Raw genomic sequence first — 21870 nt, 5'->3', positions numbered from 1 at the left:
CATTTTTTATGTATGAAATAGGACTACTGCTAATAATTATTGTTTTTTTTTCAGGCATTGATTCACGATACTTTGATCAGTACGATCCACCAGATGATGTCACTTGTGTTGACTTGGATAACAACACTATTTCACTGTAAGTTTGATGATCAGGGAGACAAAACTTTTTATTTCTGAGCCTCACTACTCGTACCATTTCTTTAAACATACAATCATTTTAGGCACATTTCGTGCGAGTACACTTGCATTGTATGTAAATAATTTGAATACCTCTTCGAATAATCAGTGGAAAACAAAGAACATTTGTATATTTTGTCAGTGAAGGTGTAGTTTTTCTCGCAATGCAATTCTCTTGTTCCTTATAATGACTGAAATGACTTGAAGAACGGTTTCTTTTAATTCTTTGCTGATTTTATGTACATGTACATTACAGAGAGAATGAAGTCAAAGGGCTTAGCTGGAAAAGTCTTCCAAAGGTATGTAATGATAAATGAGATTAAGAATGCATTAGGAACTTAAAATTTATTGCTACCATTGTAAATTTGGAAGTGCTTGTTGATTCAAACCAATAAGTGCGTGTATTTTATCTTCATGGACCACTCGAACCTGGGCTGTGGTAATTATGCATTAGCTGACAATTGATAAATAATTATTATCAGGCTGTGGAATTAACATGAACTACTAAACTCCCTTTTTTGCCTCTATTATGTAAAGTACATTTTTACTTTTACGCAGAAACCGGGAAAAGTCTTACATGAAAGACTGAATGAGCTTCTCTATCAGTTATACCAACTGTTTCGTAAGGAAAGAGAAGGTAAGGTGCTCTTTAATGAGACATTCACTAACTTGTTTGCGTGAATTGATTAAAAAAACATGGCTACAGATAGGGCTATAGATGGGTTAGTAAGCTTTTCGATGGACTAATCTGGAGAATTGAACGCTCTTTAAGTATTCAAGATAGCTTGCATGAATTATGTCGAGTGAAGAGTGACATTGTTCAAAACGAGTTAATTGGTGGCGTGAAAGTATAAGAAAGAAGCTAAGAAAACAGGAAGTGTTACGGAAACTGTTAGCTTTGTACACGGTCGTGTAATGTTCCATTTTATTTCATCGTAGCTGTTGATGTAGATATCGTAGAGCCAGCCATTGAGTTAGCTCCGCTGGATCATGACACTTCCTATTCAAGAAAAAGGGTAAGTTTTGTTGCAGTTTTGATTTTTGGAAGTGTTGAGGAGAGTAGCCTTAAGATGGAATGAAATTTCGAGTAGAATTTCCAAGGTAGACTTACGAGTTAACAATGGGGCGGATTTCGAAGGAATTTTTTTTAAAACAGTCATAGAAAGAAGTTGCAACAGTCATTCAGAACGAAGGAAGGTTACCAAGGAGCCAGTGGGACCTCAAAGTAAAAACGAAACTGACAGGGGCGCGGGAAAACGCGTGCCAAGTGGCGTTGGGTCCAAGTTTTGCATCTGATTGGTTGAGAGGATGTGTTCTTGGCCAATCACAGAGTGCTGGGAAAGAAAACCAATTCAATTCTTGATTGGTTTGCACAGTGGATCCAAATGGAGTGCTCAGATTCACACGAATTGCTAATGATTTACTCAAAATATTAAGCTAAATTTTTAAGACAGTAAAACTGCGAAGGTGATCTTTTCATCTATAGCAAGAAAAACCTCACGCTGTTACCAATGTAGGTAGCTAGTGAACTATGTTATTGTTTTTGCTTTTATCCCTCTTAGCTTCAACTAGAGGTAGCGATTCAAGATGCTTTCCTACGATTTATGGCAACAATACTGAAAGGCTATGAGTAAGTAATGAGTTCTCTTTTGACGAAAAATTATTTGAAAAAGTAAAACGAATAAACAAAAATTCGAATTTAGTTATCATGTTGTAAACGCCGCGATAAAGAATAGTGTATCAAGAAATCATTGTCAACAAATTTGTTTAACCTTTAATTTCTTCGATCTTCAAGTTTCCACTCTTCGAAGGATAATATCGCTTTCTAGGAAAACCGTGGTGCTGCGTCTTTGGGGTGGTATTACAAGAAAATTTGGTTCTATAAACTGAGTTTATAATGTAAATTGGCCGGCACTATAATGGGTTTCTATAGCTGAAGTTTCCGGCGAGCGTTAGCCCTTCGTCAGAGCGGTCATATTCGTACCCGAGTTGATAGAAAATAACGAGCATATTTATAGCTGTCACTACCCATGCTGACCCATTAAACCGTTAAAACTGTTTCACAGGGCTTTCTTAAAGCCAATTACTTCAGCACCTACCCAGGAGACGTGCGATCTGACGTCGCTTTTTGACTTGGAAGGTTTGTACATAAAAGAAATACTTGTTTTGCGTATTAGAAAATGATTTAATTGTTGCTTGGCCATGAATACCCCTTTGGAAGGTGAAAGTATCTGGAAATAATCGCGTGTTATGTTCAAATAAACTGCATTGAATATTGTTGAGTAGGTTTATTATGGCTTGAAACCCAGACTGTGATCATAAATTTTTGTTTTCTAGGTTTTCTGAAGAGTCGTCCAAATGCCCAATCGAAGTTTTTTCAGATCTTATCAAGGACGCAGGTAACATTTTTTCCCATGGTGCTGTTTTAGCCAAGGCGTAATGATGTATTTACTAGAGTTATACCATAACTCTGATTTGTGTTCATATTATTTTTTATTTGTTTAAAACAGATGTTTAGCCGGTTTATTGAAGGGAGATCCTTTGTATCATCACAAGACTCTTTGTTAGCATTCTTTGACAACTGTTTAGAAAAGGTATCTAACTATGCGTTTACGAGTCTTTTTGATAGCGTCATTGATATGTCTGTACATTCCTTCCGGATATTAATTAATTTTACTTCTACGACCCTTTGCTTTTTTTTTCTTTTTTTCATTTTGTAGATCCTGTCTGAAGGCTTTAAATTATGGCTGTGACTAAATCGATTCTCCAAAATCAGGTTTCCAAGTAAGGACTGGGACTGAATAAGTTATTTTTCGGTAAATCATTCGGTAAATAACTTTTTCAGCTCTAGTCCTTACTCTAAAACCTGATGTTGGAGTATCCATTTAATTAAGGTAATTTGGTAATATCAACTTAGTCAGTTGAAATTGTAAATTGGCCACCGTAAAGAGTTAAAAAGCTGACGTTTCGAGCGTTAGCCCTTCGTCAGGGCGCCCTGAGGAAGGCCTAAAGCTCGAAACGTCAGCTTTTTTAACTCTTTACGGTGGCCAATTTACAATTTCAACTTAGTTGACATTACCAAATTACCTTGTTACTCCCCACCGACGCAGCACCACAGTTTCTTTAGAAACTTACCCCCTTTATCCATTTAATTAAGTCGCGATCCTCAAGCTATGTCCAGTTCTCAGCTGTGGTTGTTTTGGTGCGCCTGCAATCCCCTGCACATTGTGGAGATGATCGCTGGGGCGCACCGATTTACCTTTTCTTTGGGACTGAGCCGGGTCACTATTTCTGAATATTGAATAACAAAGCCTAACTTTTTCGAATTTTTTGTACATGGAATCCTAATCTATCTTCTCAACCCTCGAGGTTTTTTTTTTTAAATGATCTGTGAGTGATGCCATTGCGTGCATTGTGTTGTAGCTGGACCAATCACCAGACTGCCGCCTTGTCGAAGTAGATGAATCAGTTGCAAGGTATCATTTTGATCTATTTATGTCTTACAGTGCTATTAAGTTACACAAAAAAAAAGTATCAGATATTTTGACATATGTAACAAATATGTTCCGCGCTTGACGACCTCTGAAAAAAATCGCTTCGACTGTAATTTGCTGCACATACGTTTGAGGGCGACTAGTTTCCTGTCATCATTTGTGGTACTTGTTATGCGCAACATAGGCTTTTAACCCCGTGCCTTATCTGGGTCCGAAATTGTGACCAGCTGGTCGCCAATGCGAATAAAAATTAACTGTTGGTGACTAGAATTTAAGTGCCGGTTGCTAGCAGACGAGTGACCTCAAGTTTTTGCAATAATTATTAATTCCGTGTTATTCGGCGGTCAAGAAGAGGAAAGTTCTTTGCGTTTGAAAGCACTCAACTAGTGATCGTTCTCAGGTAGAAAAACGTGTAAAGCAGGGCAACGTCTTTTTCAAACGTGCGATTTCGCACTTCACAGTGGGACGACCATAATACAAGTTGCATTTTTCGGCGACCACATTGTTCCATTTGGCGATTGGAACAAAAACGTAAAAAAAAAAAAAAAGAAAAAAGACGCCAGTCGGCGCCTCTGAGAAACGTTGGTTTCGTACGCACATAGTATCATCATGACTAGTAACGGTAACCCAAAGGAGATGTAATACAAATGCTATGAAGGCAGGGCAGTGAAACTTCCGTTTCCACCGTGAGTGATTTAACCCCTGATGGATTAGATACTCTTTCTTCTGCGGTCGTCAAATCAAGTTTCTATCTGTGGAAAATTAATACACGTTATTTATTTGACAGGGGTGGTCAGAGGACGTACGTTGTCACACCACCAGATGTTTCCAACATGGATAAAGGGAAGTTGTATACGTAAGTAGAGAACCATTAAAACTGATAAAATGTAATGCAGATTCTGTGGGAAGCCGGCCAAGACAGGTTTGAACTGATATCTCAGAAACTGTGCTTAATAAAGGTGAAGGCCTGACAAATTGTGGTAGTTCTCAAAGCACTTTTCAGTTTTCTTAAAGATAAGGAGGAGAGAGAGGGTGGGACTTACAATCTGGGCGTCCGTCGTAATTTGTTGATTGTTTTTAGCAGAAACGGAGGCTTGATTCCTCGCACGTTGACCCATTGAATTCTCGCGGACAAAATGCCACTTCTTTCTTTTCTGAAGGTATTCTCACCCCAATCCCCAGGCTTTTAACTTAGAACATGCGATCGTAGAACGAGACTTTCAAAACTATTGATTTGATGATTTCCTCCATCAGGTATCCAGTGTTTCCAGTTTTGAATGTCGATCTGATGAAGCCTGAGAAGCTTTCTGTTCATGCTCAGTCTGTCATGACGCCTCCCGTGTCTCCTGTGGCCAGAAGAACAAAAGCAGAAAGATATCAGTCTGTTTTGGTAATGAAAGTCTGAGGGGTTCAGTGTCCGCTGCTCAACCAACTCCGCACCGACCCCTCTCCTAACTCAAAATTAACTCTTACCTGTTATCAGTTGACTGTTGTTGGGTTAAGGGGAGGAAGGGGTGGATTCACAGTTGCTCAGATACTGAGTTCTTTTACATGTTTCTTTGATTAAAAAGGTCAATTCATAACGTCTCAATATGTCTTTGCAAACTAGGGGCGTTTTTTTCTGCTCTCTTCGATTAGATATAGCTTGGTTATCTTATTCTCTGGGCATGCTCAAGAGCGGGGGAAAAGGGCTATTCCCGGTCACTAATACCCCAGGGGTTTGCGATGAAGGTCACCATAACTCGTTAAACGCAGAACATGGTTGAGTCTTGCTGTGAACGCTTTCAACTTTTAATTTTTCTTTCTTTTTCTTCAGATGGCGAGAAGGTACGCTGGAAGTCCCATCAGCTGGGCCAAGTGAGTTTTGTGAATTGTTTGTTTATATGTTTGTTTGTCATTTTGTTTCGTTTTGTAATGTCTGTTTTGTGTGTCTTTCTATACGCCAGGTGCCTGTTAGCACATTGTTACAGTCTGTGGTTCATTCATCTCCCCGCGTATGTAAAGTGTCATCACAACAAGGCCAAAGTGTTACATGTAGCTCTTGAGGTGAGTCTGGTCTGTGGTGTTAAAGTCGCCCGCCCATAATCAGGGAAGGTGGACAGTTTTCATAGTCATCATCTCTAGCGATTCTTTTAGATGTCATGTGGAACCATTTCGTGGCATTACCAAGGGCGAATGGAAGGAGAAGCTCTTCTTTATAAATGAAATTCTCAGAAGTTTGGAGTCGCTATTTGTCATATAAGTAATATCATTCTGGGCCTTTCACTGAGTTACTGCTTTTCATTTTAACACTTTAACTCCCACGAGTGACCAAGACAGAATTTCTCCTTACAATATCAATACAATATCAGGCAGACAAGTAATGAGAATAAGGAAAAAAAGAAAATCGGGGGATTATCAGTACATCTAACACCAAATTCTCCTAACCAACATGAAAACAATTGTATGGCAGATAGTAAGGAGAATTACTAATTAGATCTTGGGATTGAAAGTGTTATATTCTGCCTCGTCGCCCCAGTGTGAGTGAGCATGATGCCGGTACGCACTTTTTCATCCGACGCATGTCAGTTGAGTGTCTTATAACCGCTTCCACCTTATGCATGCATCCACTGAAAACCCTGCCATCCTTGTTAGACAATGACATTCATGTTTTGCTATATGTTTTTGGCAGATCTTGTGTAAAATGAAGAAAAAAGGCGTCAAGTTGCCAGATGAGGTGAGTCATCTTTAAAAAAAAAAAAAAAAAAAAAAATTACTACAACTCCTTGTTTAAGAGAGAGATTCCCTAACTTTAGGGAGAGAAGGAAAAGAAAACCTACCAGTTAAAAAAATTGGAACGGGCTCATCTGTCTCGACAGTTATGATGTATTGTGAAACTTGTCCTTCCCTAATGGCTGAACTGTTCTGGCCTGCCAGGTCTGATTGGTAACCAGTCCACTCCCGGATACGAGACTAACTCCTTAATCTCTCATGAACCAGGTCTGCTATCGAGTGCTGATGCAGCTATGTGGACAGTATGGTCACCCAGCCTTAGCTGTGAAGGTGACTATCGTAGCAGTTGTTTCTGATACAGGGCTCGTCAATATATCTGGTAATATCGACTAAGTTCAATTGTAAATTGGCCACAGTAACTAGTTAAAGAGCTGACGTTTCGAGCGTTTGCCCTTCGTCTTTCGCTCTGACGAAGGGCTAACGCTCAAAACGTCAGCTTTTTAACTCGTTACGGTGGCCAATTTACAATTTTAACTTAGTTGATATTACCAAATTACCTTGTTACCCCCCACCGACGCAGCACCACAGTTTCTTTAGAAACTTTCCCCCTTTATTCCATCGTCAATATATGTTGACCCGCGTGTGGATGGGTACCAAAGAATAACATTAAATATTGTTGTTTATTACAAATGGTCGCTTGTAGCGTTAAGGGAAGCAGAGATTATATATTAACCGTTTGACCCCTAAGAGGTACTGACCAGCATCTAATTTCTCCTTTAAGGTTGCTATAGGAAAGGAAATGATCACCAACTAAAGAAGCTCTTGATTGTTAAACAAACTCTCCTTGTCGGCATCCTAGGAATTGTATAGAAAATCGTATGGAGAATATGGACACTGATGTAAAGGATTAACAGACTTGATAGTGTATTGATATCACGCGTATCACCCCACCCAACCCCCCCCCCCCCTTAAGCAATGCGTTTGTATGTTAGATAGGTAGATAGATAGATAGATTGTTAGTTAGTTTAATAACATAGATAAATCGCAGCCGCAAAGGCTGAATTGAATACTATTTGCAGTATGGTCAATTTACAATACAATTGCGAGAAGCATTAAAAATAGTCTAGGTAACTTGCTTCTTTACTTGATAGATCAGGCTTTTGAGTGAAAAAAGGTCTTTTCTGTTGCTCAAGATGATGTTTCTGAAAAAAAAAAGCCCCTTTGTAACAATTTATTTTAGAAGGTGATTTCATTTTCTCCATCTAGGTCTTGTTTGAGATGAAAAACCAAGGAATAACACCGAATGCTGTCACGTACGGCTACTACAACAGGGTAAAGAGATGTTTCAGTTATAAGCTCGGTTCTGGCTCCCTGAATGAAACTTCCGAACTTTCTTCTGACAATAAAAGTTTCTGAATATCCAACCACTCAAGAAATTCTTACAAGCATCTATTCTTACAAGAATCAAAACAAGCCACACGTTGTTTCCAACCTGTCTATTGTTAGCGATATATACCGGTATGTTTTATCATTAGTTCGATAACCTGCTGCTAGCTCGCTTCCCCCCCACCCCCCACCCCTTACCCTAACCCCCTACTAACCCCTCCCCCACTCACTCCTCTCCCTCCTTACCTGTTCCCCTCACCTCCCTACTCATCCCTCCCCCACTCACTCCCCTCCCTCCCCTTCTCACTACGAGGCCAGTATATTACCTTTTTTCATCTCGCTGGCCGTTTGAGATGTTTTCAAAGGAAATTGTCAGCAGGTCGCAAATCATACGAATGACGATGCTATGTAATGACAGAATCTGTGCATTCAGTGTTTGTGATGCATCATTTTCGATTTTCTTTTCTCTCTTCTGTAGGCTGTAATCGAGGGCAAATGGCCGTCCAACACGACCAGTTCTCACATGTGGAATAAACTAAGGAATTTCTTCGCCGCTGTATATGAGCTTCAAAGACTAGCGAGATTAGCAAAGAATAACAAAGGAGGTGAACTCAAATTTTGAATTTTTAAAGTAGGTCGCTTTAATAATCGTTATTCGCCCTCCCCCGGCTATGTTTTTTCTAACTTGGATAAGTTCTGCCTCTTTGGTGTATTCCTTATCTTATTGAACCAATATTCTGTCGCTTCTTGTGAGATGAGGATGGTTTCGCCTATCGCAAAAAAATTAATTTTTTGTTCGTCTGCTGCTGTCTTTTCCTTTTAGTTCGTAGATTATATAACACAAACCTAGTTGAGAAAGGATTTTTTGTAATTTGTTCCTAGATTCCTTGTCCCCGACGGAGTCAAACAACGACTTGGATCTCTTAGACACGCCTAGAAGAGCGACAGTGAAAAAATCCGACCGATCACGCACTCCGTCGCGCGAGCGCGAGAAAGCTTTGTCACGCGAGCGCTTGCTTGACTTTGGAGATTCGAATGATGGTGAAGGTAGACGCACACCAGATAGAGAGATTAAATCTCGACGCGAACGAACAATCAGCGAAATGTCCTCGGCTTCTGGAGCAGCGGACATTCTGAACCTGTCCACTAACTCGCTGGATGGTGTGCCTGCCTCCACACAAAGGAAACGGCGTTCGAACGGTAGAACTGTCAGCGAAACGTCTGTGTTATCAGCTGCGCTGAATGAGGGTTTGCAGCATTCCTCGTTGTATGTCAATGCTAACAGTGAGGACTCTGATCCTTACGAGTACACCACCCGGATGTTGGATGATGTCATTTTTGGTCTTCCTGCTGGTCTACAGCCTGACACTGCACTGGAAGCTGTGCTGTGTTCGTGTAACCAGTGCACAAAATGCGGGCGATATCTTTACGATGAAGACATCTTGGCTGGCTGGACAGCGGACGAGTCCAACCTCAACACTGGGTAGGGGTTCTCATGTTGTATGCGTGTAGCTTGTGTAGCGTACGGGTTTGTCTGCTTATTTGTAGATCATGGCCTCTACGTGTAATGACCATGGAGAGAATATAGGAGAGGCCTCCAGAAATTCCTTTTGGATAATATCAATGTTGCTACAAAGAGAAAGTCTCAAAGCAAGATGAAAGATTTTCAACTTTTCCTTGTTAAATGTTGTAGATTATACAATTTAAATCTGTGAATAGTTTGCACGAAGTTGAAAACGCTAGCACGGTGAGTTGATGATAATGACGATGACGCAACGAAGAGTTATTCAGACGTTTTGGTGACCCTCTGCGTGAAAATTTTCTTTGAAGGTTTCCCACAGCGCAAAGCACCCTGAAGAAAAAAGCCGTGTTTTTATACTTTAATTCGTCACTTCTTAAGCTGTACTACTCTGCCTTTTTTTTTTCTTATATGTTCTTGTTTCGTCTCTTTGTACAGATGCCCCTACTGCCACACTCAGCAGGTTGCAAGACTGACAGTAAAGATCAAGGTACTCTGAAAAATTTCGTGCAGTTATGAATGATTGGTTGAATTTTGGAACTGCTATTTGTCCAGATTCAGTTGTATTCCTAGAAAATCCCCATATCTTACTAAACGGATAAAGAGGGCCACCGTAGAGAGGTGACGGTCGAAACGTTAACTGAATGAACGCTAACTATATGCTCGTCAGAGAGAAAAACAAGTTGAAGAAAAGGTTACATCGTCACAAGACTGTTCTTGTTGTGCATCCGAATACCATTCCTTTCTTTTACCATTTTTAACCTTAACTCTTTCCTCTAAGGATTATCGGAATTGTTTTTCATCGCATCCAAGTTCGGAGTTATCGTCGAGTATTAACAGCTTCGGAAGTTCCGAACTGCTGCCGGGGAATGGCGAAGTGGAGCCGACCTCTGGACCGCTCAGCAACTCAGTGCCTTCCACGATTGAATCTAATCTTATTAAGTTCTCCAGTCCCACGCGGCCAATAAGTGCCGTTGCAATGTCTCCCCCGGCCTCTAATCCCGTCCCTATACGGGGTAGTCACCATCGAATGCGCCACAGCATCAGTGCACCGTCAAGCGCTAACGCCAGTCCCTCGGGGAGCTTGCATGGTAGCCCGAGGACTGGATCGTGGTTTCAGCGCATGCGTAGTAGCAACAGCACTTGTAGCCATGGAAGCACGTGGTATGGTAAGTATAGATTGAATGACGAACACTTGAAGACAAAAAATTATCATTTATGACGTGTTTTTTACTTTTTTTCTGATGAAATTAGCTTTGAAGTATCAGTTGAAGTCTCGGATGATTCTGGGTAGTTAAGGTTCCAAAGCAATGGCTCAAAATAGGAACTTTTATTGCTTTACATTCCTCCGAGAACATTGCGCTTCTCTTGCAAATCTCTACTTATGTAATACTAAAATGTAATTTGAGTTGTATGAAGCAACAGTATTATGGAATTATCTTCCAGAGGATATGAGGAGGTGCAAGTCGTTGACCACTTTTTAAAGTGCACCTAAACCCAAAAAATTTTTCCGCTTAACGAAATAAGCGTATTTTTTGGAGTATTTCTGTGCGAACATTTTTTTATTTGCTCAAATCTTCAATTTTCTGTGCCCAGTCAAAATAAGGAAAATCGGCCGCCATCTTGGCTCACGACCGAGTTTAAAGAGGAATGGTTCTAGCGGGTAATGTGACGTCAAATCGAGAACATGAAAGTCTGCATTTCATACATTTTCACTTGTTTGGGAAAGTTGTCGTCGATATTGTCCGAAATATGCCGACTAGGTATTTTTATAGGATTACACAATTACTGGTAAACCAGTAGTTTCCATTGTGGTCTTTGCAAACAAATGAAACAAATGGTCTAAATTGAACATAACATCATTAAGAACATCATTAAGAACCCCAACTGGCCGGAGGCAAACCAGTTGGCTATTTACAAGGGTGGCCAAGGATCTGAACTCGGGGCTACCGTGAAACAGATCCAGTGGTCAGGGTGGGACTCGAACCCGGGAGCAGCGGATTACAAGTCCGACACTCTAACCACTCGGCCACACTGCCTCGACAGTTGTATGAGGAATGTATGAAGCGCGATACTCTCTTGCAAATTTCGCACGTGTCTACATCCTCCTACCACACACTTAGTCGGCATATTTTCGGACAATATCGACTACAACCTTCTCAAACAAGTGAAAATGTGTGAAATGCAGACTTTCGTGTTCTCGATTTGACGTCACATTACCAGCTAGAACCATTCCTCTTTAAACTCGGTCGTGAGCCAAGATGACGGCCGATTTTCCTTATTTTGACTGAGCACAGAAAATTGAAGATTTGAGCAAATAAAAAAAAAATTTGTGAAGGTGTAGTCTGATCGTCCGGGTGAGTGTAGTCCTGAGAACGTTTCGACAACCTGTGCGGAAGTCATCATCAGAGTCAAGTGAATGATTGTTGTCAGAAGAATGTTCTTAGTCCAGTTCGTGTGAAATGATCGGTTGGTTTTGCCGTGATGTTATTGGCTGTAAGACTCAAGTGACGTAAGTCGGTCGTGATTAGTCTGTTTCGATCTGTCGGTAAAGTTAGGTCGTTCTTTTTCGGTCGTTTGTGATGTTTATGTCGTGAATGAGTCGTTTGTATGGAGCGGGTAGTTGTTGACATCTGTTTAGGGGAGTCTGTTCTAAGTTAGTAAACCAGCTTTCCAGAGTCAGTCGTTGAAAATAGTCAGTGCTGTAGGTTAGGCATTGCGCAGAGTCCCAGTCGACTTACCAACGACTTACCTAGGCATTGCGCAGAGTCCCAGTCAATGTTGTGGTTGGTAAGTCGATGGTGTTCAGCAATGTGATTGCTGACATCACCTTTCCTCGTCGCCCGCCTGTGTTCAGTCAGTCTGTGTTCAGTCAAAAAAATTTTTCACAGAAATACTCCAAAAAATACGCTTATTTCGTTGAGCGAAAAACATTTTTGGGTTTAGGTGCACTTTAAATCTGAGCTTAAAACTTTTCTTTTTTAATGAATTTTCAGTTTATACATCTCATAGTTTTATTCATGTGGCTTGGAACTTTCTTTTAAGTGTATTTTTACTTAATATTCTGTTCTTAATTATTTTAATATTTGACTTTTGATATTGTGAATCGTTGTTATTGTTATTATTATTATAAACAAATTAATTTCCCACAAACCCATAGCCAAATATGGGTAATTTTTGTTACACCTTAAATTGATTTCCTTTCTCTTTCCGTACAGTGTCCAGAGCTCCAGAAGAAAGGGATAATATTATGGTGACTTACCTTAATCCTTTGGTCTTAAGAAAAGAACTCGAAAATATGTTTGAAAATGATGGCATCGACAAACTACAATCTCCTGAAGTCGTGCAAACGAAACCTGACATCTTTTGGAATTTGGTGAGTTGCCTTTTTGATATTTCTTTTCTTTTCTTTTTTTTTTTGAGTTGTTCAACCGTGTTTATATTTATTTTTAAAGATCTAGAATGCTGTGAACCCCAAGCTTAGTCATCGAAATGAGATAGATTTCATTACTTTCTGAAAAACGTAGGACGAAGTGAAAATTTTAAGAGCCTGACTTGCGAGAAAGTGCAATCAAAGTGTATTTTGAAATGTATACTCATAGGAAGACCAACTTTAAGGATTTTGGTCGTTTTGGCATGAATTCAATGCATTTATCTTCCTCGTTACCGCCTCGCAAAGAATGGATTCAAATGAAGAACTAACTAAATTGGAATGATGATTTTTTTCTCAGGTTTGGTATTTTAAGAGGCTTGAGCTGCCCTCGCACTTAGCAGATCACGTGTTGTCCACATACCCCAGCAACGAAAGAGCCGATAGATTCGAGGTGAAGAAACTCAACCTTGATGTCCCCTAAATCAGTTGTGCGATTATTTTTTTTAGCTGTTATGTATTTCCTCCGTAAGAGGTTGGGAGAATTTGGTGGTATATCAAACTGATGAGTTTATCTATAGTCACTACGTCTTTGCTGGGAAATTTTACTTTTTCTCCTCTTTCTAATTGATCACGTGATAGGAGCGGCGCAGTATCTCAGGGCTTGGTACCCAGATCCTTGTGTCCACTTCGTGGGATGGAGACAGGGAGGAATATGACACGATCCCGTTGTACGTCCAGTGGAATGCGCCAGGTTTGTATTACTTAACGGTAATTCTTCTTGGTAGTAGCTGAACATTTTCTGTTGTACTTATGAAAAGAATTTCCTGTTCTTTTTTTCTCGCGTTATAATATGGAGATTTATTCTCTTGCCCCACGGACGAGAAACTGATGTCAAAAAGCAGAATTTTTGTCACCCAGCGCGACTTTCAATGTCGCATTTATTTCTTTTAAGAGATAAGGCTTCAGCGTGGAAACTCAGGTCATTTCTCTCAGCAAGTATCTTGCTGATAAATTTTATTTCTTCTTTTGAAGTTTTCATCTGCTAGGCTTTAGTAATATTTCCGCATATGGCGCTGATAATGTAATTCAGGCGACTAGTGTTTGTTAGAGGAAAAAGTGAAGCAAGAAATAAAATTACTACAAGGTGGAAAACAAATAGGTTCAGGGACACATTTTTAATGAAATCTTGTATTGAGCATGATATTATATAAATATAGCTTTATTAATTTTAATAATAGGTTTCATCACTTTACAGTGTTCAATTTCACTTTTAGGCTTATTATTATTCTTACATTAGTCATACTATTAGATATTCTGTTACACTTTTTGTAAATACGCAATTCAGCTCCTTAGAGTGCTGCCATGCATTTATTTGTGAAATAAACCTTTAAACCTTTAAATTACTCAAACATTTTTTTGTTTGTCTGCTCTGCAGCGGATCAGCAAGGATCATTGCAAGACAAAGGACTTACCACTAGGACGTAAGGATTTTACTTGTTGTGGAGGAGGGAAGTGGAGTGGCTCGCCTCCTTCTGGGGTAGCCTGAGTCCGATTCCAGTACCTGGCGTCACATCGGTTAAGGGAAGGGGGGGAGGGAGAGGGGGAGGCGGAGGCGAGTTTATTGTTAGTTTTTATTATTCCTCGGATGATTTTTCTTTCTCCACGAAAACCGACTCTGTTTATGTCCCAGTTATTAAATATGTACTTATTGACTGAGTGGAAGGGCCGAGCGGGAAAATATTTGGCTCGAGGTCATGACGTACGGACCGAGCGAATTTTATCGCATGACCACTAAGTGTCGAAAATTTCAACCCAAATAGGACGCGATGGACGGGTACACGCAGCTACATGAGCACAAAAAAAGTTCAGCAATTGAAATTTTTCCTTCATTTTTTCAAGTCAGAACAAAAAACTCCCAATTCCTTGAAAAAGCGACTTATTCTTCTCATTTCTGTTTATCTTTGAGTTTTTGCAACAAGGCGACGCAAGGGTAGCAAGGCCGGACGGCTTTTTCCGACTGGCTCACGTCAACTCGTCCGGCCCTGCACACGTGCGCAGCGGAGCCGGATGGATAATATGATAAATTATATTATTTATGATTCACCTGTGATAGATCAGCATGTGATACCGGGACCCCCTCTCTGACCTGTTGTTCTTCTCTTCGTCATCTTTAGTGTAATGCAGTCTGTAGTGGCTCATATTAAGATAAACGACGTTTACAGCCCAACTTTGATGCTACTGGAGGAACGAAACCGGCAGAAGAACATCAACCCAAATGCAAAATGGTAAGTGTCTTACCAGACTCGAAACAGTGTTTAAGTGCGGGTTGAATGCTGGGTTGCAATGATTTTGCTTTATTAAGGCCTCTATTTTTTCTAGGAAACTCGCGCCCACCTTTGAACCGATCGTAACTGAAAAATTAATCACAACTTGTTCACTCACGTTTTTCCGAGCCCAGCCCGTGTGACTACTTTGGTTTTGGTTATAGTTTTCATCTAAATTATTTTTTATTTTTGTATTAATTAATTAATTAATTTATTTATTTATTAAATGTCTATTGACTAATTTTTATACGCTATTTGTCCTCAAGGGCACTCTTATCGCTCTTGAAAGTCGAGTATGTTTGTTCTTAACGGATGTAATTTTCTTGCTGTCAGGAGTGTTTATCGAGAATTGCTGTACTTGTCACTGACAGCCTGTGGGGCAGAGAACGTTGACGTCGGTGAGAAATCAAAGCGTTTCCTTTAATCCAACGAAATTTAACTTTTGAGCAAAGGAATATGGTTTTAGTATTATAATATAAGCCGAGAAATTTCGGAGATTTGATCGGTTGACAGTATCACTATTTCAGTGTAATAGTGGTAGGAGAGCAAAAATGGATGATTTAGCAAGGTTACCATGGCAACGTGGTGAGGGAAGAAAGGAGAAAAAGATTGTTACGAATGCAGACGCCTGTGTTTGTTTTTTCGACTGTAATGAAATAAAGGTCTCTTGTGCTTTTCCGAAAATTACTCAGCTTTAATTATAAACAAATGAAAGTATGACCTGTACCTGGTGTTTGGCGATGATACTGGCTCGTAATATTTCAAAATTTTCTAAATAATTTGGACGATTTTAAAATATCACTCGCGGTGTTATTGCCAAATACCATTACACAAGCCATGCTATTACCTATACAGTGTAGATATTCCCCGTTGCGAACAAAAAACAATTTATTTTGAGAAACTTGTTTCTTTTACTCCTCTTTTGTCATAGTGGATTTCCAACTACATTTTATATTGAACGATTTCTTTTTCTATCACTACTCTCTTAGATGCCTTCGACAAAGAGTACAGACGAGCCTATAGACGCCTGTTGGAGTCAAAGAACCACTCAGATCTGTTGTGTTTGGAGGACAAAAGCCCGCAAACTCGTGCAGTGTTCTGCAGGCGCGTTTTTGATACACCCGCACTCCAACCCAGGCTCCCGAAACACCTCGTCAATAGCGTCACGTGATCTGGAAGATATTTACCTCTGTGGAGTCTTCGGAAGGCTGGTACTTTGATTTGTATAGATGTTCAATCCTCAGATTGAGAAGGACGAGATCTCGGAATCCGTCAGTATTTTTTGTAAGATGGTGGAACTGGGTATTGTTTCCTGACGTATGAAATGTGTTGCAATTGTCCATATGTTGAAAACCACTTTGCAATATTCGGTAAAGGAAGAGGGCGAAAACATTTAACGAAAGCACCATTATAAGATTATCAGAATATTCCTGTTTGGCGCTACCTTGACTGCTAAAAAAGTACCAATGGGAACGCATTTTTATATAGTTAACCTCAGCAGTGGTTTTGAACACTTTACCTTAGTTCGGGACTAGCCCGACATCAATGTTGAACTAGTTTTGTATTCAACGGGGGTTTTAAACTTGGAATTGTACTATTACGTTTTTATCTTTACCCAATTCATTAGCAGTAATGTGGCTTTTTGTGCTTGAAGACGCGCGCGGCTTATATTCACACGTAATTCTTTGCTGACTAGGTGTACTTTTCAAACTTCACCTTGTGGGGTTTTAAGGCAAGTCTTCATTTCCAATATTTTTTCAAAGGTAGTCTTTCACAATGAATTTGGTTTTTTTCGCTGAGCAAAAGTTCAATCGAGGCTTAATAAATATTTTCTTAAATTCGTGGGTAGATATTTAGGAGGAAATAGATATACTCGGAAAGACAGACGTGTCTTGATTTAGAGACTTGTTATTTTTGAGCAGTCCGATTGTGCAACTGTCTTGACATGACAGTCAGAAAATTTTATTTACAAGGTCAATCATTGCAGCACGAGACTGTCATAATCTGATTCTAGCTGATTGCGTCGGCAGCTGGGAGCAAACTGTTTTTCTAGCTTTACATTCGCAAGATGTTTTCTGAAGAATTGTAACTTGCTCGAGCAAAATTTATTTACCACAAAATTCTACCAAAATAAAAGCAAAAAAAGGTAACAAGAAATTCTAATTTATGTTTAGGAATTAAAACATTTCGGGGAAAAGTAAATTTTTCTAATTGCTCGGGCCAGCCTGATTCTTATCACTTTCGCAGATTTTATCAACCAACAATTGTGAATCGTTAAAGCATTAATATATTTTTAATTATTTAGCAAACTTTCCGCGCTCAACTGTACGCTAAACAAGTCGCAAAAGAGTAAATTTAACTTGTCATGTTTTACAATCGCCCGGAACAATCGACAGAAACGTGGCTATTCTGTGCCAATTTGGAGGAGGCTTGAAAATTCAATAGAAGGAGTTTTGTAGAGGTTAAAAAAATGTCTTTAAGTGGATGATATTTTGCATCAAAAGGCGAGTCAATGTAATCGTGAAAAATAATATTAAGTGCTTTTAAGTATCGCTTCCAAGTATTATTAAAAAATCAGATTGTAAATACAAATACAGTCATTGTTTAGAAATAATTGTACAGCGCTCATAACTTGTGAAAAGTCGCATTGTGAACACTCGTATTTGTCAGGGTGCAATAAAACCGTAAATTGTCCTTTTTAATTGAGTTGCTTGTTAAGGTGCTTACTCTTCCACGCTGATTTTCTTATTCCAGGATCATTTGGTGTTGTGCTCTTCCCTCTCTACTCACTGTCGATATCAACATTCAAACGCGTTCCCATCAACTCTCTCTCTGTTTCCCTGGCTTGCACAGAACATTCGACACCACCCTAACCGGGCTACCTTTCCCCTGGGGCGTTAAAGTTTCGTAGTTATCCTCTTTCAGAACTTTACCACTTTATTACATCTATTTTGAAATTACTGGTGATCCTCGCAATCTGATTGGCTCTCGTGATCGGTGCGTATTTTTGCTGTAAATCGCATGAGGCAATGAGAGACCCTTACTAAAAAATAACAACCAATCAGATTTCAAGACCTATTTAAAGTAACTAATCAAATAAGGGGGAAATGAGTGACAACTTTGTACAAACAGCGTTCGTAGAATTTTGAAAACACTAGCATTATTTCAGACCAAACTGCACTCCACTCAGTTCAATTACCATTATAATTGCGTTTAAAAATGATTATGCATAGTAAATAAATGTGTGCTCCACTTCACTGCACTCTATCTCGGAGACCTTGTGTGAAAATACAATTTTTAAACGGTTCCTTGTCAACGCCTTGTAACCTGATTCTTTACTTTTTCACCGAAATGTAGGTTGCACTGTTTATATCAACACAACTTTCTTTATTTGTAATTTGGATATATCAACAAAGTTGAAATGGTAAATTGGCCACCGTAACGATTACAAAAGCTGACGTTTGTGGTCGATCAGACATTTGTCAAAATTTGTCAACCATACAGGGGAAAAGCTAAACTAAATTAATTTCGCTTTGATAACTAAAAAATCACATCGATTACAGTCATCTTGGCGAGTTTCAGTTTCAACTAAATTTGAATTTTTCCGTCATGTTTCAAAATCACTGACCGGTCAATATCTGCAAGTCTAACGAGTCTTGTGCAACAAGAAGTCGACTCTACAGAACAACTTGCCGACTTCAAATATAAAACAGGTTTTCTTGTGGCTCTTCTCTTCCCTGGCGAGCGAGTGAGAGAATCATCTTAGTAAGCTGTGGTGTCACGTCTTTAAAGACAGGCACAGGACATCACTACAAATTCATCCATTTTCTTGAGGATGTATGTGCTCTGCCCTGGTTCGCCGTAGAACAACAGGTCAATGGATCCTAATTCTCCTGGGACGCAGCAAGGTGAAGCTGGTGGGTTCGAATCATGTTCACTTAAGAATAACTGTATCCGGGCGTGATTGGTCGTCTCTATGTTGACGTCAGCATTTTTGCACGTTCCTGCGCAATAATATGCCGAGTACATGCGTGGCGCAATAATCCACTTATCCCATCCAAGGTCTTTAAATTGCACGCTCAGTTCATGACGTCCACAAGGTCCTCTATGGTTGGGGTGTAATGACCTGCGCATGCGCCGAAGCGGGTTAGCAATGGATGTGAAATTGGTGCCCAGTTTTGGGAAACTTTTAGAAAGATCAGTAGTATGAATGAGAAGAAGCATTTCCAAACTTGAGTTTATTTCATTTGTCGCAAATCTTATTAAAGGTGACATCGTGGTGTCGCTGACGTTCACTTTGATTCCGGCGTTTCGCTCTGGCTTTTCATTCCATTGATTAATGACATCCAATGGCAAGGTAAAGTTCATCCAACCGACTGTTTCCATGGAGATGGTCTGAGATGACAACCGCTGTCCACTGTAAATGTCAAAGATGAAGACTGACGCTGTGGGGATGAAGTTTTTGTCACTCTGATCATGGGGAAGTTTGTAAAGCTGAAGCTCGGCAAATGTCAGCACTTTCGTCCTAACTGAAATATTGAATTTCAAATGCCTGTCACTCGTGCCATCTGAAAAGATAAGGGAAACAAAATTACTGGATTTTCACGTGGATTCCTTTTCGTACATAATGTTCACTATGAATAAACATCGGGAAGATGTCTAGCCGTATTTTACCCCTCCCCCCTCAAACCGTATTTTACCCCCTTCCCCCCCCTCAAACCCGCCGGTATTTTCAGAGAGAATGTTCTAGTGCCACTGCTAAGAGATGAGTTAGAATGGTCAGAAGAATAAAAGGTGGAATAAAGCTGGCGTTTCGCTTTCCAAATTTTAGGACAAATTTTGTTTCCTGTCATGTTCAATTTATCATCACTGCATTAGACCTGAATTAACACGAAACCTCTCAGGAAACAAAAATGGTTTTTTAATGCATTTGTAGATTATTGTTTCAAAACAATCCTTTACTTGGCATCATAGACGGAAATACAAGTTGATAGTAATCAATACTTGTCCTTTCATTTATGGCACGCTCCTTTGGTTTTAAGCTTTGGTAAGTCAAACGAATTGCATAACCTGCTCCAACCCCTTTTGTGCGGAAAATTCATTGTAGCCTCTAGAATTTAATTAAATATGAGTCTTGATGGGAAATACAGCAGGCAATGTCCTCTTCGCGTGTCCCACACCCATGACAAACTTATTTAATAGATGTCAAATAAAAACGAGAATTATTCTCCCAAAACCCAGGTGGTTCGATAGCATAGAGGGATGGCACAAAATCAAGGTGAAAAAGAAGGTTAGAAAAGAAAACGGATACAACATGTACACATAAGCCAAAAAAATAAAAAAAAAATAAAAAAAAATCAGAGAAGCGGGAAAAACTTTTTCATACTGTGAAACTATTTAGCTATATAATTTGGATATATCAACAAAGTTGAAATGGTAAATTGGCCACCGTAATGATTACAAAAGCTGACGTTTCGAGCGTTAGCCCTTCGTCGGAGCGAATAGAGGAATTGTGGGTTGTGTGTGTTTTTAAAGGCAGAAAATGGAGCTACGTTATTGGTGGGTTATTTAGCTATATGCACAGCATTGAAAGGAAAAGCATGTGACGATCATAACAGATTTTGATTTAACAGTGCATTTTCCTTATGAGATCGTGTTTCAAAGCTAAGCAATGACAGTGAAGCGAGTAAGGCCAGAAGACCTGTGGAAACAGTAACGGGTAGCCGTTGTCTGGGATAATATCTTACCCCATGCACTACCCGCTAAGTGAATCGGCAGGTGAAAGCGACCAGACCACAACGCGTTTTAATATTTAAAATCGACAGAACTTCGCGCAGGTTACATATCAACTCACCAATATCTGTGAAACCGAGCAGAGTGTTTCCTTTGATGGGACCAAACATCTGAAGAAGACGTAACATATAATCTGCTGATTTCTCTGCTGACTTTGTGACTGAGTTAGTACGCGGTGGCCTGTCTTGACTTTGTGTTCCGAGCAATGACCTGTACGTTTCACCAGTATCACTTGCATTACTCTGGAAACAAGAGGCGAAAGTTGCGAATAGCATTACAAGAATACGGGGCGACTTGTTGGTGCCCATGATGCGCTGGAGGACGTGACTGTACAGCGAGTGAATGCGTCTTCTCAATGAGAATGTACTTAGCCAGATAAAAATCGTGATTATATAGACGCTCATTGACTAGCCCGTCAGTTAAAAAACGCATCTTTTTCTTTGCGTTTTACCGATTGTCAGTTTTGTTTTGTCTCGGTCAAGTTTTGTGGGGTATCAGCGGAAGCGTGCTCGTGATAAACTATCCTTTTCGTTAGATAGCATCACGAAAGAATTATCCTATGATGAAATGCAGGCCTGAAGTTAAAAGATAAAAGAGATTACCCTAAACATTGGTCGTCATTAAGAGGAATTCCGAATTATTTTTCTACCATAAATCATAACCTTTTCCTGAAAAAAAGAGAGGAAGAGGGTCAAATACACTTCACAACCTCCCCCGTCCATCTTGTCATCCAGGATTGCATCGTCGGCATTTGCACGAAACAGTAATTCCTTTATCTTTTTTTAAGTGTCTACAGTAACATATTCTCCCCTCGGAGTTTAGAGCACATGGAAAACTAACAAAACTTTTTCGGAAAGCCAATAGGGTTTCCGTTGTACTGCCACTTCGTTATCAACGGTAATTGACGGTTATTCAGACTTGACAGAGTCAACAAATTGAGGCAAAGAGATTTGTAAAGGCTATCAACTTCATATCAAGAATAGGATGAAAACTTTGATTAGGGTGCAATGTTAATATTAAATTTGTCTCCCGTCACAGAATCTTACTTTTAAAAGAAGGTTCGGTTTAGTTAGCTTATTAAATTCTTTGCGT

At 39.7% G+C, this 21870-nt stretch overlaps 2 protein-coding genes across 3 annotated transcripts in view; one reads left to right on the top strand and one right to left on the bottom strand.

Moving 5' to 3' along the window:
- Window positions 1–17687, top strand: part of LOC111328799 (C-myc promoter-binding protein) — a 35274-nt gene extending 17587 nt beyond the window's left edge. For both annotated transcript variants that reach the window (XM_022933311.2, XM_088758692.1), the window contains 27 exons: window positions 55–136; window positions 434–476; window positions 736–814; window positions 1117–1193; window positions 1740–1807; window positions 2244–2317; window positions 2515–2576; window positions 2688–2771; window positions 3601–3653; window positions 4459–4527; window positions 4926–5061; window positions 5488–5528; window positions 5618–5717; window positions 6343–6387; window positions 6651–6713; window positions 7650–7715; window positions 8248–8374; window positions 8652–9252; window positions 9727–9778; window positions 10070–10457; window positions 12507–12664; window positions 13020–13112; window positions 13301–13412; window positions 14097–14142; window positions 14836–14946; window positions 15319–15383; window positions 15975–17687. In XM_022933311.2, coding sequence (XP_022789046.2) covers window positions 55–136; window positions 434–476; window positions 736–814; window positions 1117–1193; window positions 1740–1807; window positions 2244–2317; window positions 2515–2576; window positions 2688–2771; window positions 3601–3653; window positions 4459–4527; window positions 4926–5061; window positions 5488–5528; window positions 5618–5717; window positions 6343–6387; window positions 6651–6713; window positions 7650–7715; window positions 8248–8374; window positions 8652–9252; window positions 9727–9778; window positions 10070–10457; window positions 12507–12664; window positions 13020–13112; window positions 13301–13412; window positions 14097–14142; window positions 14836–14946; window positions 15319–15383; window positions 15975–16156 — 3077 coding nt within the window. In that variant the 3' untranslated portion in view covers window positions 16157–17687. The remainder of the gene's footprint in view (window positions 1–54; window positions 137–433; window positions 477–735; window positions 815–1116; window positions 1194–1739; window positions 1808–2243; window positions 2318–2514; window positions 2577–2687; window positions 2772–3600; window positions 3654–4458; window positions 4528–4925; window positions 5062–5487; window positions 5529–5617; window positions 5718–6342; window positions 6388–6650; window positions 6714–7649; window positions 7716–8247; window positions 8375–8651; window positions 9253–9726; window positions 9779–10069; window positions 10458–12506; window positions 12665–13019; window positions 13113–13300; window positions 13413–14096; window positions 14143–14835; window positions 14947–15318; window positions 15384–15974) is intronic.
- Window positions 17688–18171: 484 nt separating this feature from the next.
- Window positions 18172–21201, bottom strand: LOC111328800 (protein decapentaplegic). The gene is made up of 2 exons (XM_022933313.2): window positions 20840–21201; window positions 18172–19553 (listed from the first exon to the last, which is right to left on the bottom strand). The coding sequence occupies exons 1-2, from the start codon at window positions 21180–21182 to the stop codon at window positions 18772–18774; spliced, it is 1125 nt and encodes a 374-aa protein (XP_022789048.2). The 5' UTR covers window positions 21183–21201; the 3' UTR covers window positions 18172–18771.
- Between the last annotated feature and the right edge of the window lie 669 nt (window positions 21202–21870).

This window comes from Stylophora pistillata, chromosome 4, assembly GCF_964205215.1.
Source record: "Stylophora pistillata chromosome 4, jaStyPist1.2, whole genome shotgun sequence".
Classification (NCBI taxonomy): Eukaryota; Metazoa; Cnidaria; class Anthozoa; order Scleractinia; family Pocilloporidae; genus Stylophora; species Stylophora pistillata.
Note: the sequence above shows the minus strand (reverse complement) of the source record. Positions and strands in the feature narration are given on the sequence as shown.

Coding starts and splice junctions, on each gene's coding strand:
- LOC111328800 (XM_022933313.2), bottom strand. CDS start 21,182: ATGAGCGTCTATATAATCACGATTTTTATCTGGCTAAGTACATTCTCA. Junction 19,554..20,839: donor GCTCGGTTTCACAGATATTG/GTGAGTTGATAT, acceptor TTATCTTTTCAG/ATGGCACGAGTGACAGGCAT.